A 16,198-nucleotide genomic window follows, 5' to 3' on the forward strand; every position below is an offset into this window, starting at 1 on the left:
ATGAAAAGGCTAGCAGTTTTACATTTTTATCAAACTAATCCCAAGAGTGATTTTATTAGGGTGATTAAAAAAATAATAATTTAGCCAAATGCTTTTTTAAAAAATTCAGGTTATCTTTCCCTTCGGGAGAAACCAGGGTCCCAGTCGCCATATTTTATTTCAGCAGAATAGTTACAGTCTAGCATTCAGACTCCCTAAATGAATTCACTTTATCAATGCCTAGATATGTAAAGCTAGAAAGATAAAAAATTGGTCAAAATACATTTATTGCATTTACTGTGTACATGTCAGGCTCTGTGCTAAGCACTCAGAAGTTGAACCAGACTTTGAACAGGCATTTTAACGGAAGAGATACATAAGTAACTGCATACACATTTCCTGTCAGGATTATAGGGAAATACACTGATGTGTTAGATTTTCTCTTGTGTTCTTTTGAAGTGTGCTAACTTGTCCTCTCTGTGCCAGAGCTCTGACCTCTGAGATTTAGGCTTGATTCAAAGCAGGTCTTGAAGTTTGGACCTGAGAACAGTTCCAAGGCTTGTAAATAAATTATTTTTAAAAAATGTTTAAGTTGGATGGTCAAGGTCTTTTCTTTGAGGTTGTCACCATCATGCTAGATTCCAAGATAACGCTTTTTTTGGTTAGTCATTAGGTGTGTTCCAGTATGTTCTATAGTTTATTTCTTTTTAAGATTTTATTTATTTGAGAGAGAGAGAGAGAGTACACACACATGAGCCAGGGGAGGGGCAGAGAAGTAGAACCCCTGCTGAGCAGGGAACCCAACATGAGACTCGATCCCAGGACTCTGGAATCATGACCTAAGCTGAAGGCAGACACTTAACCTTAACTGAGCCACCCAGGCACCCTGTTCTGTAGTTTAAAAGACAACCCAGCCATTTCTCTCTTGGCGCTTAAGGAAGGTTTCATTATAGCTTGAGATGAGGCCTCTGTAATTAATTAGATGACCTAATTTGTCTCTTGAATCACAGCAGAACTTCCCAGAATTTCTGGACATTCATAGAGCAGGTGGTCTGAGGAAGAAATGAGTCAAGCATCCTCAAAGGGTGATAATGCATGACTGGTAATTAACAGTAAAGAAGGTTGGTTGGGAGGTCTGGGAAGACTTGGCAACCCTGGATGGACAGATCTGGATTTCTGTTGACTTGATAATTAATTTAATTGATTTTGGGTGGACAGAATTTATCAAAAACATAATCTATTAGAGGGATAGATCAAAATTAGTAAATAGAAGTAAAACGAATTGAGGCAGTAAATATGGGGAAATTATACAGATTAGTGAGTCTTGTGAGAACCAAACAAAATGAGAAGGAAACTGCAGGATATTTCCCAGTCTTGGGACCACAGGAATGAGGTGAGCCAAGGGCAGTACCATAGTTCAACTAAGTAGAACCAAGGTCTTGACAACAGTGGAACTCATTATGTACCACTTTTAGTTACCCTGGCAATATCCTTTTTTCCCCCCCATTAATTTTTTTATTGTTATGTTAATCACCATACATTACATCATTAGTTTTTGATGCAGTGTTCCATGATTCATTGTTCATGTATAACACCCAGTGCTCCATTCAGTACGTGCCCTCTTTAATACCCATCACCAGGCTAACCCATCCCCCCACCCCCCTCCCCTCTAGAACCCTCAGTTTGTTTCTCAGAGTCCATAGTCTCTCATGGTTCGTCTCCCCCACTGATTTCCCCCCCTTCATTTCACCCTTCCTACTATCTTTTTTTTTTTTTTAACATATAATGTATTATTTGTTTCAGAGGTACAGGTCTGTGATTCAACAGTCTTACACAATTCACAGCACTCACCACAGCACATACCCTCCACAATGTCTATCACCCAGGCACACCATCCCTCCTGCCCCCTACCACTCCAGCAACCCTCAGGTTATTTCCTGAGATTAAGAATTCCTCATATCAGTGAGGTCATATAATACATGTCTTTCTCTGATTGACTTATTTCACTCAGCATAATACCCTCCACTTCCATCCACGTCGCTGCAGATGGCAAGATTTCATTCCTTTTGATGGCTGCATAATATTCCATTGTATATATATACCACATCTTCTTTATCCATTCATCTGTCAATGGACATCTTGACTCTTTCCATAGTTTGACTATTGTGGACATTGCTGCTATAAACATCGGGGTGCACGTACCCCTTCTGATCACCACATTTGTATCTTTGGGGTAAATGCCCAATAGTGCAATTGCTGGGTCATAGGGCAGCTCTATTTTCTCAACTTTTTGAGGAACCTCCATACTGTTTTCCAGAGTGGCTGCACCAGCTTGCATTCCCACCAACAGTGTAGGAGGGTTCTCCTTTTAAATAAGTTATAACCAAAAAAGTCACATGAACTGATGTCAGTAATAATTAACAGAGCAACAACTGGTGTGGTTCACTTCACCTTAGGGAAGGATTAGGGGATGGGGATGGCTGAGAACAAGAAGGAATCTGAGATCAGTACGAAAGGGATTAAACTGGCCAAAGGAGCACCAGAACTTCTGGAGATGAAACATACCTGAAGTTTCTCTCTCTAGTTGGATCTTAACAGGTGTCAATGAGTCAGTCAAGTTATTGCAAATCTCATCTGATCTACCTGTCAGCATTTATACTGAGGCATGTTCTTTTGGTGAGCCATGTAAGTTGCCTGGGAATTTTAGCAATTGTCTCTATTAGCTGCATGTATTGATTGCTCTCCTCTTCCCTTGCTTTGGCTCAGGAGGCCTTAGCCTAACCAGAGTAGTGGAAGTAGAACTGAGAATTAGCTCCTTGAAGTTCCCAATCAGTAAAAATTGAAATGGAGATTATACTAAATTAGAAAATAACTGACTGGAAGAATACATAGGAACCCTTGACCATCATTTTCATCAGTTTGTTTTGCAGAACCTTAAAACATACAGGGAGGGGGGGCGCCTGGGTGGCTCAGTCGTTAAGCGTCTGCCTTCGGCTCAGGTCATGATCCCAGGGTCCTGGGATCGAGCCCCGCATCGGGCTCCCTGCTCGGCGGGAAGCCTGCTTCTCCCTCTCCCACTCCCCCGCTTGTGTTCCTGCTCTCACTAACTCTCTCTCTCTAATAAATAAATAAAATCTTAAAAAAAAAAAAAAACATACAGGGAGGGGCCTCTTGTTCTTATTTGGGGAGTTCTGCAAAAGCAAGAAAGAGCTCTTCAGGTGGTTTTGAGCATGCAAGAGGATGACTCCTTCACAGGACATGGGGCTTAACATGATTTAGATGTAAATTCTTAAGGAATTCAAACCCTTGTTATCAGAGGATATTTTGTCCTTACAAGAAAGGGAGGACAAAAGGATTATAGTAATGCAACCTTTACCAACAACTTATTTCTCATAATAAAGGAGAGGAGTTGGGGAGAATTACAAACTAGTATTATTGAGGTTCTCCTGTGTTGCAAATCTACTGCATTTGCTGACTGTGCTTGGAAAGAATTAGGAGTATATCTTTTGATATTAGTATTAATTCTGAGATTTGGCATTATTTCCAAGGAATCTTCTTCTTAATCTGGCTTATATGATATAGACCCCTATGTTTTGTTTTGGGTTTGTTTTTTTTTACCCCTATGCTAATGAAACTTTTGTATATTTGCAGAGCTCTAGATGTTCTGAAGTACGAAGAAGTTGACATGAAGTTGTTAGCCAAGGCTATTCCAGAGCCCTTGAAGAAGTACATTAAATGTAGAGAGCTAGCTGAAAGACTGAAAATAGAAGGTAGAAAATAATTTTTTACTTACATGCCTATACATTCTCTTTTCCATTTGTGCAAATTATGAATGGATAGCAGATTCATTGAGAAAGAACTCTGTGTTAGGAGGAGCTATTATTACCATAGAACCAGCATAGTCTTAGGCTCTGTGCTATTCAGAGTGGGGTTCCCAGGGTAACAGCATTGCAACACATGGGGGCTTGTTAGGATTACAGAATTTCACAGTCTTCCTCAGACCCATTGAATAAGCATCTTCATTTTAACAAGATCTCTAGGTAATTTGTGAGTACATTTCAAGTTTTGGGAAATGCTATAAGGTTTACCAAAAATAACCCCCCAAAACCAAAAAAACACAAAACTTTTTTTCCTTAAACTTTCTTTTACATTTTCCTCATCTAGTGTTCTAACGATGAGAAAAATAATACTGTCTTTGGCTTTCACAGTATACCGGCATACGGGCACCTGGGTGGCTCAGTCGGTTGAGCATCTGACTCTTGTTTTCAGCTCAGGTCATGATCTCAGGGTGGTGAGATCGACCCGTGTCAGGCTCTGAACTCAGCGTGGAGTCTGCTTCAGATTCTTTCTCCCTCTTCCTCTCCCTCCAGCTCTCTCTCTCCTCTCAAATGAATAAAATCTTAAAAACAACAACAACAACAACAATATACTGGAATACTCTACCATGAAAATACTTATTTTGCATCAGGCAAATCTGAGCCTGCCCCTGGTACATTGTAACATATATCGTGTTCTTATACTCTTGGTCAGTGTACTGACCATCAATGCTATGGATGACTTTGTAGTTGTACTCTATTTTTTTTAAGTTTTTTATTATGAAAAATTTCACACATAAAAAATAATATCAGCTTCTGCATTTTGATAGATGTTTTTTTCCTGGAGTGGCAAATTATGTGGAGAAAAAGGCAGGGAACAGAAAGAGCTGGGGAGAAGGGTAGGAAAAGTTGGATAATGATGTATTGTTCAAATGGAAAAGGACTTTAAATTCCTTAGAGACCAGCCAAGGTTGTAAGAATGCTGCATTCCTTCTAGCAATGGCATTTTCTTTCAGTTCCAGAGAGATCTATCACTTTGCTATCCTTTGGCTATACATACAGGGTGACCCAAGTGCTACCTATCACCCACCATGCAAGTTAACAGAAGTCTAGCACCAAAGAGAAACTCAACAAAACTCTAGAATCATTATTCCAAATGACCAAACACTATACTTATACTAATGTATGAGAAATAATGTTGACAGGGATGCCTGGGTGGTTCAGTCAGTTAAGTGTCTACCTTTGGCTTAGGTCATGATCCTAGGGTCCTGGGATCGAGTCCCTCATTGGGCTCCTTGCTCAGCAGGGAGCCTGCTTTTCCCTCTGCCTGCCGCTCCCCCTGCTTGTGCTCTCTGTCTCTCTGACAAATAAAATCTTAAAAAAAAAAAAAAGAAAGAATGTTGACCTTTTATTTCAACATCATAATTTCTCTACTGAGTAAAAATTCAGTAAAACATTCAGACTGTTATCAGTGATTCTCAAATCAGTACATGGACCCCCCCCCCCCCCCGCCCCGCCACCAGATAGCAAGTTTCTTTCTTTTTTAAAGATTTTATTTATTTGACAGACAGAGACATAGTGAGAGAGGGAACACAAGCAGGGCGGGGTGGGAGAGGGAGAAGCAGGCTCTCCGCTGAGCAGGGAGCCCGATGCGGGGCTCAATCCCAGGACCCTGGGATCATGACCTGAGCCGAAGGCAGACGCTTAACGACTGAGCCACCCAGGCGCCCCAAATAGCAACTTTCTTGATGGCAGAAATCAACTTCAGATTCTTCTTTGTATTCTCTCTCAGGTTTTGTTATATATATATTTGGAAGTTTAAATAAATATACCTTTAAATATATATTATCTCTCATTTATATTCCATGATCCTCTATGGGGTCTATTTATGAGTCATACAATTATATTACAGTTTTTTGTGCTACTTTGTCATATTATAATTTGTATTAAGCCCTTTACATGCAGTATTTTGTTTAGTATTTAGAATTGTTCTGTGAAGGATAGGTATTAACATTATTGTCTTAATTTTACATTAAGTGGTAACTTGCCCAAGATCACACAATTGGTGAGTGGCAGAGCTGGAAATTTGAACCTAGCTTGTCTAACTGTGAGGCCTGTGCACTTCACAACTTTTTGTTGCCATAAAGACCATCAGAAGTCATCTGACTCAGCCCTTACAATTTCTAGAGATGGGGCACCTGGATGGCTCAGGCAGTCAAGTGTCCCTCTCTTGGTTTCAGCTCAGGTCTCGATCTCAGGGTTGTGAGTTCAAGCCCCACACTGGGCTCCACGCTGGGTGTGGAGCCTACTTACAAAAAAAAAACAACAACAAAAAGGTAAAAAGAAGCTAAGGCCCAGAATGATAATGACCTGCCCATAGTTAGAGGATAATTCATTGGTAGGGCCAGGCTTCGAGCTGAGATTTTCTGCTAGTCAAGTAACAGAAGCAAATGTTACCAAAACCTTTAGGGAAGACTGGCTTCCTTGAACAGAATACAGTAACCACCTCAATTTAGATTTTAAAACAGGTTTTAAGTTTATTTTCTAAGAACAGAATGCTATACAAAATAATTGCTAAATTATCCTAACTTCACTTCTGAATAAAACCTTAAATTATGTATTACATCTAAAAATCTCTACTTTTGAAAATTATAGCTTTAGGGGCGCCTGGGTGGCTCAGTCGTTAGGCGTCTGCCTTCGGCTCAGGTCATGATCCCAGGGTCCTGGGATTGAGCCCTGCATCAGGCTCCCTGCTTGGCAGGAAGCCTGCTTCGACCTCTTGCACTCCCCCTGCTTGTGTTCCCTCTCTCGCTCTCTCTCTGTCAAATAAATAAATAAAATCTTTAAAAAAAATTTTTTTAGGGGCGCCTGGGTGGCTCAGATGGTTAAGCGTCTGCCTTCGGCTCAGGTCATGATCCCAGGGTCCTGGGATCGAGTCCCACATCGGGCTCCCTGCTCCTTGGGAGCCTTCTTCTCTCTCTCTCTCTCTCCTGTCTCTCATGAATAAATAAATCAAATCTTTAAAAAAAAAATTTTTTTTAAATAATGAATAAAAATTATAGCTTTATATGGACATAATCTGAAAACCATTTTCTTAAAGAAACAGCTGATCTTTAGGGCCTAACATTCCAAACCACAGCCTATTGAGGGTTTGCACTGAGAGGGAAAATTTGCACTGAGAGGAAAAGCAGTATCTTAATTTTCCAGATTTTTTAAATTTCTGAGTATCTCTACATCCAACATGGAGCTTGAACTCACAACCCTGAGATCAAGAATCACGTGCTGTACTGACTGATCCAGGAAGGAGCCCCTTAATTTTCCAGATTTTTTTTCTTAAAGATTTTATTTACTTGACAGAGAGGGGAGAGTGGGAGAGCATAAGCACTGGGGAGTGGCAGGGGAGAGGAAGAAGCAGGCTCCCCACCGAGCAGGGACCCTGACTTGGAGCTCGATCCCAGAACCCTGGGATCATGACCTGAGCCAAAGGCAGACACTTAGCCAACTGAACCACCCAGGTGCCCCAATTTTCCAGATTTTTGAAATGAAAAGGACATGCAGTAAACTATCAAACAGAATGCTATATTGGTATGCAAGATACTCCCGCTCTCATTTAGCCTCAACTTCCTCATCTACAAAAGGGAACACTTTTTTTTTTTTTAAGATTTTATTTATTTATTTGACAGAGAGAGATAGCGAGAGCAGGAACACAAGCAGGGGGAGTGGGAGAGGGAGAAGCAGGCTTCCCACCGAGCAGGGAGCCCAATGTGGGACTCGATCCCAGGAACCTGAGCCGAAGGCAGACACTTAACAACTGAGCCACCCAGGCGCCCCAAAAGGGAACACTTAACCCCATTTATCTCCTGGTGTTAGGAAAAGTGTTGAATGACATAATATATACAAAAGTTTTTTGTAAATTGTAAAAAGCTATAAAAACACAAGTAAATATACTCTGAGTGTCATAACATAATTAATTCTGTTCACCAGCCACTTATGAATCAGTGTTGTTCCATCAGCAACAACAAATAAACGAAGTTCAGCAAGATGAAGCGCTCCAACTGCCAAAAGACCTAGATTATTTAACCCTCAGAGATGTGTCTTTGTCTTATGAAGTTCGAGAGAAGCTACATTTCAGTCGCCCAGAAACGGTAAGAAACCAGGCAGTGGAGCAGGTTATAAAGAGCTGGTGCTTTAATTTTTTAAACCTGGATTTACAGCGGTCACATAATTAATGTTTTAGTTCATCATAAAAAATCTAACCTCTTATTTTCATAATTATATCTCTTTGTATGACAGATGTTGGTTTGTTTTCAGAGACCAAAAACCATAGTCTAAATAAATAACTAGAAGAATTGAGTTGATTAAAATTATTCTCTAGTCCCAACTATGTGCTAAACCACAGTGCAAACTAGTATAATGCATGACATAAAAGAAAGCACATTAGGTTAATACATGTGAGTGGTTTTCAAATCACCGCTTGGTTCCCTCCCTAGGAGTTCCATAGTGTTGGCTTAGAAGCTACTAGGAGGAAGAAGGGAGCAAAAAAAAAAAAAGGTCCTTCACCCCATGCTTCTGTCTAACTGTGTGTGTATGTGTGTCTGTAAATGTCTGCAAACAAATTAAAAATTTTATTATATGGTATATAGTATTGGACTTCTAGTAACAAATATTTAAAGACTAATAGGCTATATTTATCCATTCTGAGATGCCCATTTAACATTTCTGCAACTGAGTTGTATCTTAAAAATGGATGATGTATCATAGTAATGGACAGTGGCTTTTTTTAGTGGTGATTCATATAATAAAAGGCATTTAACAAAAATATAACCTGTAAAATTTTTTGAAAAAAATTATTTTTAAAGGGAAGAGTGATTCCGTCAATGATAACATGACCTTTGACAAGTCGCTTTAACTTCTTTGAGCCTCATTTTCCCTAATTTGTAAAATGAAGGTATTAATAATAATCACATTCCCTTTATCTACTTTATAGTTATTTTGAAAATACATTAAGTTCCGAAAATATTTTATAAACTATAATATACAGATTATTAGGAGCAAAATAGATTTGATTTGATATAGCTCACTTATGTTTTATGGTTTTAATTCTTAGATTGGAGCTGCTAGTCGTATACCTGGAGTGACACCTGCTGCCATCATCAATCTGCTTCGATTTGTGAAGACCACTCAGCAAAGACAGATGGCTATGAATGAATTGCCCAAAGCTAATCAGTCCTTATGTGATACAGAAAGCCTTGAAGAGAGACAGTTATAGCTTTATATTTATAGAAGACTTTTAAGTAGTACAAGAGTATAGATAGGGTATAAGAAGTATTTATATTTAGCACCTATTAAAATAATAAAATAAACTTACTAGGTTATTATGGATTTGTCACTAATTTATGAAGAGGGCAGAGATTATACTGGTTTTTTTTTTTTAAGATTTTATTTATTTGATAGAGAGACACAGCGAGAGAGAACACAAGCAGGGGGAGTGGCAGAGGGAGAAGCAGGCTTCCTGCTGAGCAGGGAGCCCGATGCGGGGCTCGATCCCAGGACGCTGGGATCATGACCTGAGCCGAAGGCAGACGCTTAATGACTGAGCCACCCAGGCGTACCATAACTGTGCTTTTTTATGTATCTGAAAAAAGTTATAAAGTCTTCATTTATACTCTTTCTCTTAGGTGCTCTAATACAGTGAGCCTATTAATATAACTGCAGTGTTCATCAGGGAGATAATAGTGGACCCACAACTAAACCTGAAGAAAAATCTCAGCTTGCAGATTTACCTACTTATAAGGACCTTGTCCATTAAATGTTACCAAAGTGAAAGTTTTTTGTTTTTTTTTTTTTTTTTTTAAGATTTGATTTATTTGACAGAGACACAGCGAGAGAGGGAACACAAGCAGGGGGTGTGGGAGAGGGAGAAGCAGGCTTCCCGTCAAGCAGGGAGCCCGATGTGGGGCTTGATCCCAGGACCCCAGGATCATGACCCGAGTCGAAGGCAGACGCTTAACGACTGAGCCACCCAGGTACCCCCAAAGTGAAAGTCTTATGTTCAAAACTGTTTTGAAAGTTAGTAGTCTTTTGCTTGGTTAATGAGGCAATTTCAAAGCCCCCAAATTCTTAGGGCTACAAATTTTAAACTATACAAAATCACCTAGAATCATTCAGCTGATTTCCAGCATTGGAATATAGTATGTAGGGTGAAAGTTGACTTTTGAGATTCCTATACTTCTGCAGGAAATCCTCATCAGTAATTATCTTTTTTTTCTCACCAGTAATTATCTTTGAACATTAATGAAAACCCTGTAAAATAGAAAGGTTGGAAATGATCATACTTTCCTATGATCCACAATACAGAAAATTTTTTGGCAACCTGGTTAAGGGAGAATAAAGGTAAATTTTATATCATACAGTATTTTCTTACGAAACTGTTATGGCCATGATTTCTAAACAATAAAGACAAATCCATAGTAACTGGTGACTAGTGTTTCCCTGTTTTAAGTCAGAAGTGACAGAAAAATTGAAATGATGCTGGCTCTCCTCTTCCTCTTCAGTACTTCGATTCTATGTTGTCACAAAGTTTAGGGTGGGATGACCACCTGGGTCCTTTGGCTGGCTGGTTCACCTTAACCTTTCTGTATAGACTAGAGGATGAATACAGACAAGTGGGTCAGAGAGCCTTCCTTGTTCCTGGAAATGCCAACTCGGATCTCTGGTATCATTAAGGAGAAGTTCCCATGTCAGCTTCAGGCCAAAGCAGATACTTAAGACCATACCAGGGGCCCTGAAGTCACTCTGGAAACAGATCTATGTGTTAAGCCTGATTATGGGTCAGAGGCAGCCAAAAAGCTTGTTGCTATAATCAGATATGGCTACTTGGATATAGCTCAGTTTTCATGGATTTGTTTCATCTAATTTTAGTCTTTCCGTTAAAGTAGTCAGTATCAGTAGCAAGTAAAAAGTATTTGTAATGCTGGATCATTTAGCAATGATGAATTCTTTTTGATACTTGATTTAGTAATTTCAAAAAGTGGTAAAGAATTCTTACTACAGAGGCAATATTGATTACAATACTATATTACATTTTAAAAAGGCCATTTTGCACTACCTGTTTAGCACCGGAAGGGAAATCACTGTTTTAAAACTTTTTTTCTGGTTAGGGGACACCTGGGTGGCTCAGTCGGTTAAGTATCTGCCCAGCATCCTGGGATCGAGTCCCACATCAGGCTTCTTGCTCAGCAGGGAGCCTGCTTCTCCTCTGCCTGCCACTCCCCCTGCTTGTGCTCTCTCTCTCTGACGAATAAATAAAATCTTTAAAAAAAAAACAACAAAAAACTTTTTCTGGTTAAATACAAGAGTAAAAGCAGTGGTGCTTTTGGGGTGCTTAATGATTGAAATTTATCTTGAGGAAATATAAAGTTCTTAAATGCTTTGGAAGGTTCTTGATGGCTGTAATTTGGGCCTAGTTGACAGTACACATATTAAGAAATTTAAGTTTTATAATGTGATTCCAGTATAATAGTAACTGACTCACTGAAAAATGATGGAAAACATTTGTTTTAGGTTCTGCCTTTTGGTTTAGGATCTTTAAATCTATAATTTAAAATGTGTTAACTTTTACAAAATTACCTTGCTTAAAAAGTGTTCCAAAACAGCTTACTTACCTTCTTGTTCTGCTGGCCAGAATGCTATAGACCATCATGCTCTAGGGAAAAATCAGTTAAGGGCGCCTGGGTGGCTCAGTTGGTTGGGCGACTGCCTTCGGCTCAGGTCATGATCCTGGAGTCCCGGGATCGAGTCCCGCATCGGGCTCCCTGCTCGGCAGGGAGTCTGCTTCTCCCTCTGACCCTCCCCCCTCTCATGTGCTCTCTCTCTCCTCTCATCCTCTCTCTCAAATAGATAAAATCTTAAAAAAAAAAAAGAAAAAGGAAAAATCAGTTAAAAATGTACTTCATAGACATCTCCCCCAATGGGGTGCCTGGGTGGCTCAGTCGGTTAAGTGTCTGTCTTCAGCTCAGGTCCTGATCTCAGGGTTCTGGGATCGAGCCCTGCATCAGGCTCCCTGCTGAATAGGGAGTCTGCTTCTCTCTCTCGCTCTGTCCCTACCCCCCAACCCTGCTTGTGCTCTCTCTCAAAGAAATAAAATCTTAAAAAAAAATCTCCCCCAACAATGACAATAGTCAGCCTCCAACAGAAGTTGGCCACACTTGTGATTTCCTCTACCCACCACAGACCACACTGCCTGGTAGTTAGAAAAACTAGGCACTAAAGTTCATTTCAACAGGAACACCAAAATAAAAAAGAGGAAAGAGCTAAGGAGCACAAAGCATTTGTAAAATCATCGGTTCAGGGAGAGAGAAGGGAGGATTGTAGATTGGAACTTTTGCTAAATTAAGCCATTATAACCTTGAATTGTGAAGTTACCTCCTGTAGCCAGAGTTTGAATTTTATTATTTTTAAAAATATTTGGTCATTTTTTAGTTTCAACCTAGATTAGAATAGCCATGGCTTTTTCACTTCAGAAATTTCAACTCCTAGAAGAATACCCTGTCCAGAAGTTGTGTGAAATACTAGGAAGTCACCAACAGAGACTAGATCATTCTGAGCTGGCAGAGCTGCTTATCCTGGAGAGCGCACAGTGAAAATAACCTGTTCTTCTTAGGCTCCCTCTTTACAATACTTTTACTATTGCACTTCTTTCATTCTACCTTAATTTTTAATATCTGTCTTACCTTAATCTCTTAACAAAATATAAACCTCTTGAATGCTTGCAATGTCATAGTTGTAGGGACTCAGGGCATGCTTTCTGAATGAATGAATATTACTAAAGGCAATAGATGACAAAACTAAAACTTAAGTGAATAATTAAATGGGATAAAAATATTTGACACAAATATTAAGAACTATATACTTTTGTGATTGCCTTTGTCTCCATAACTCTTGTATCTTCATATTGTCTTCGCCTTCATTTCCTCCCTATCTTCCTGTACTATCTCTGTTTTTCTGCTCCTAATATGAAATTGAAGCTTATTTTTATGACACTCATTTTATTTATGAAATAGATTTTTGTATTTCCTAAGGTAAGAACCAGGTGAAAGAAACAATCAAGAGAATGAAAAGGCAATTCACATAATGGAAGAAAAAACCATGTATCTAATAACAGGTTAATACCCAGAATATATAAAAGACTCCTACAACTCAACAACAGCAACAACAAAAAACCCCAAACAACCCAATTAAAAAATGGGCAAAGAGCTTGACTAGATATTTCTTGCATAAGATATACAAATGACCAATAACCACATGAAAAGATGCTCAGCATCACTAGTCCTCAAAAAAATGCAAATCAAGACCACAATGAGATGCCATCTCACCCCTATTAGGATGGCTATTATTAGATAAACAGAAAACAAATGTTGGCAAGACTGGAGAAATTGGAACCCTTATGCACTGTTGGTAGAAAAGTAAATTGGTACAGCTGCTATGGAAAACAGTATGACAGCTACCTCCACCAAAATTTAAAAAAACTACTGTATGATCCAGCAATTCCACACCTAGGTATATACCCAGAAGAATTGAAAGCAGGGTCGTAAAGACCCTGTTCAAGGGTCATGTTCACAGTAGCATTATTCACAGTAGTTAAAAGGTGGAAGCAACCTAAGTGTCCATCAACAGATGCATGGGATAAGTAAAATGTATATAAATACAGTGAAATACTTTTCAGCCTTAAAAAGAAAGCAAATTCTGACACGTTACAACATGGATGAACCTAGAGGACATTATGCTAAGTGAAATAACCCAGTCAAAAACACAATATTCTAGGATTCCACTTATTTTTTTTAAGATTTTATTTATTTATTTGAGAGAGATTGGACCAGAGAAAGCACAAGCAGGGGGAGCAGCAGAGGAAGAAACAGACTCCCTGTTCAGCTGAGCAGGGAGTCTGACACAGGACTCAATCCCAGGACCCAGGGATCATGACCTGAGCCAAAGGCAGCCGCTTAACCAACTAAGCCACCCAGGCACCCCTAGGATTCCACTTCTATGTGGTACCTAGAGTAGTCAGATTCTCCTAAAGACAAAGGAGAGTGGTGATTGGTGGGGTGGGGTGGGGGAAGAGGGAGGAATATGGAGTTATTGTTTAATGGGTACAGAGTTTCAGTTTTTGCAAGATGGGAATTTCTGAAGGATGGTAATAGTTGCACAACTGTGAATGTACTTAATGCCACTATACACTTAAAAATGGTTAAGATGGTGAATTTTTGTTGTGTATATTTTACAATTTTTTTTAAAGCTAAATGGATTTGTGTATGTATCTCAGCTCTAAAACCTATTTACTGATCATTTACCCCCTACTTATTTCTGAAAATATACTTGAGACATTTTAAAGCAAAGAAAATTAAGGATCAGCTGAGGAAAAGGCAGATCACACTTAAATGTTAAATTCCAGCTCTGAGCTTCCTGTCAATGGTATAGTTCTGTCTCATCAAGGAGACCAAGAAAAGGGGCACCTGGGTGGCTCAGTTGGTTAAGCGGCTGCCTTCGGCTCAGGTCATGATCCCAGGGTCCCCAGGATCTAGCCCCGCATCGGGCTCCCTGCTTGGCAGGGAGCCTGCTTCTCCCTCTCCTTCTGCCTGCCTCTCTGCCTACTTGTTCTCTCTATCTCTCTGTCAAATAAATAAAATAAAAAATAAAATCTTAAAAAAAAAAAAGAAAAAATGTTTTCCTATTACTAAAATCTAAGGGATGGGCGCCTGGGTGGCTCAGTCAGTTGGGCGTCTGCCTTTAGTTCAGGTCATGATCTTGAGGTCCCAAAATCGAGCCCTGCATCGGTCTCCCTACTCAGTGGGGAGTCTGCTTCTCTCTCTTTCTCTCTCTCTCTCTGCACTCCCCCCCACACCGGCTCATGCTCTCTCTCAAATAAATAAATTAAATCTTAAAAAAAAAAAAAAAGTAAGCTTTGGGCATGCTTGAATGCCTCTCTAGACAAGTATAGGTTGACACCCTATGCTCTTATGCCCTAGGGAAAGGATGCATTTATTTTGATCTAGAACCTCATTTTGACAGTCACTGACTTCTAAATCACCATTCTCAAACTGCTTGCTGCAATTCATTAGCAAGCTATGAAAATTTTTGTCATAGGTAATAAAAATACTATTCTCTGACACTTTTGTTTCAGTACTTCACATACAAATTATATTTCACCAATTTTAGGACTTATTTTTTTCCTTTTATCATCTCTAAATTGTATGTTCTATAGTCAGTAGAATCTTAAAAATTGGCAGCATTTGGGGTGCCTGGGTGGCTCAGTGGTTAAGCGTCTGCCTTCGGCTCAGGTCATGATCCCAGGGTCCTGGTATTGAGACCCGCGTCGGGCTCCCTGCTCGGCAGGAAGCCTGCTTCTCCCTCTCCCACTCCCCCTGCTTGTGTTCCCTCTCTCACTGTGTCTCTCTGTCTCAAATAAATAAATAAAATCTTTTTTTTAATAAATAAAATCTTTAAAAAAAATTGGCAGCATTTGTGACTTCCAACTGAAAACATCTTAGATGCAATGAAATACTGTGTTATACTGTGTTGCAATAGAAAATATATTTCTTACTATGGATCCTAGTCAAAAAGGTTTGAAAAAGACCAATCTGTTTTGTTTTTTTTTTAAAGATTTTATTTATTTATTTTAGAGACAGAGCACAAGAGGGGGGAGAGCGGGAGAGGGAGAAGCAGACTCCCCACTGAGCAGGGAGCCCGATGCGGGACTCGATCCTGGGACTCCAGGATCATGACCTGAGCCGAAGGCAGTCGCGTAACCAACTGAGCCACCCAGGTGCCCCAAGACCAATCTGTTTAAATAATAGCACTATTCCCTACTGGGAAAGCCCCAATATATTAGGATTTTTTTTTTTAAGATTTTATTTATTCATTTGAGGGAGGGAGGCAGAAAGAGCGAGAGAGCGTGTGTGCACAAGCAGGGGGAAAGGTAGAGAGGGAGAAGCAGACTCCCTGCTGAACTGGGAGCCCAACATGGGGCTCATTCCCAGGATCTGGAGAGTATGACCTGAGAGAAAGGCAGACGTTCAACCATCTGAGCCACCCAGGCACCCCTATATTAGGATTCTTTAACATGTGTGTATTTCTCAAAGTAGGAAAAACATCGATCTCTCCTATGCTATAGCATGGCTAGGTGATGTGATTAAAGTATAATTGCAAGTTGCTGTTGGGCATGGACCTCAGCTATTCCGACTTCACAATACCTTTCTGCCACTTTCAGTGACTTTTTTTCCTCCTAAGGACCAGAAGTCTTCCACTAGATGAAGTTTCTCCAGCTCTCCAATCTCCTTCTCTGGGCTTAACCTTCAATTCCCTCCCACTCCCACACTTTGTAGCCTATCTCCATGCTAAACATTTAT

The 16,198-nt window shown here is 39.8% G+C and overlaps 1 protein-coding gene across 4 annotated transcripts in view; it reads left to right on the top strand.

The window, feature by feature from the left end:
• The window catches only part of MTO1 (mitochondrial tRNA translation optimization 1), a 47,513-nt gene extending 36,048 nt beyond the window's left edge, over positions 1 to 11,465 (top strand). For all 4 annotated transcript variants that reach the window (XM_064597771.1, XM_064597772.1, XM_064597769.1 and 1 more), the window contains 3 exons: positions 3,631 to 3,749; positions 7,779 to 7,939; positions 8,902 to 11,465. In XM_064597771.1, the coding sequence (XP_064453841.1) occupies positions 3,631 to 3,749; positions 7,779 to 7,939; positions 8,902 to 9,063 (442 nt within the window). In that variant the 3' untranslated portion in view covers positions 9,064 to 11,465. The remainder of the gene's footprint in view (positions 1 to 3,630; positions 3,750 to 7,778; positions 7,940 to 8,901) is intronic.
• Positions 11,466 to 16,198: the final 4,733 nt, after the last annotated feature.

Source organism: Mirounga angustirostris, unplaced genomic scaffold, assembly GCF_029215605.1.
Source record: "Mirounga angustirostris isolate CCGP_5_RB_7025 unplaced genomic scaffold, mMirAng1.0.hap1 SCAF_8, whole genome shotgun sequence".
NCBI classification, from domain to species: domain Eukaryota; kingdom Metazoa; phylum Chordata; class Mammalia; order Carnivora; family Phocidae; genus Mirounga; species Mirounga angustirostris.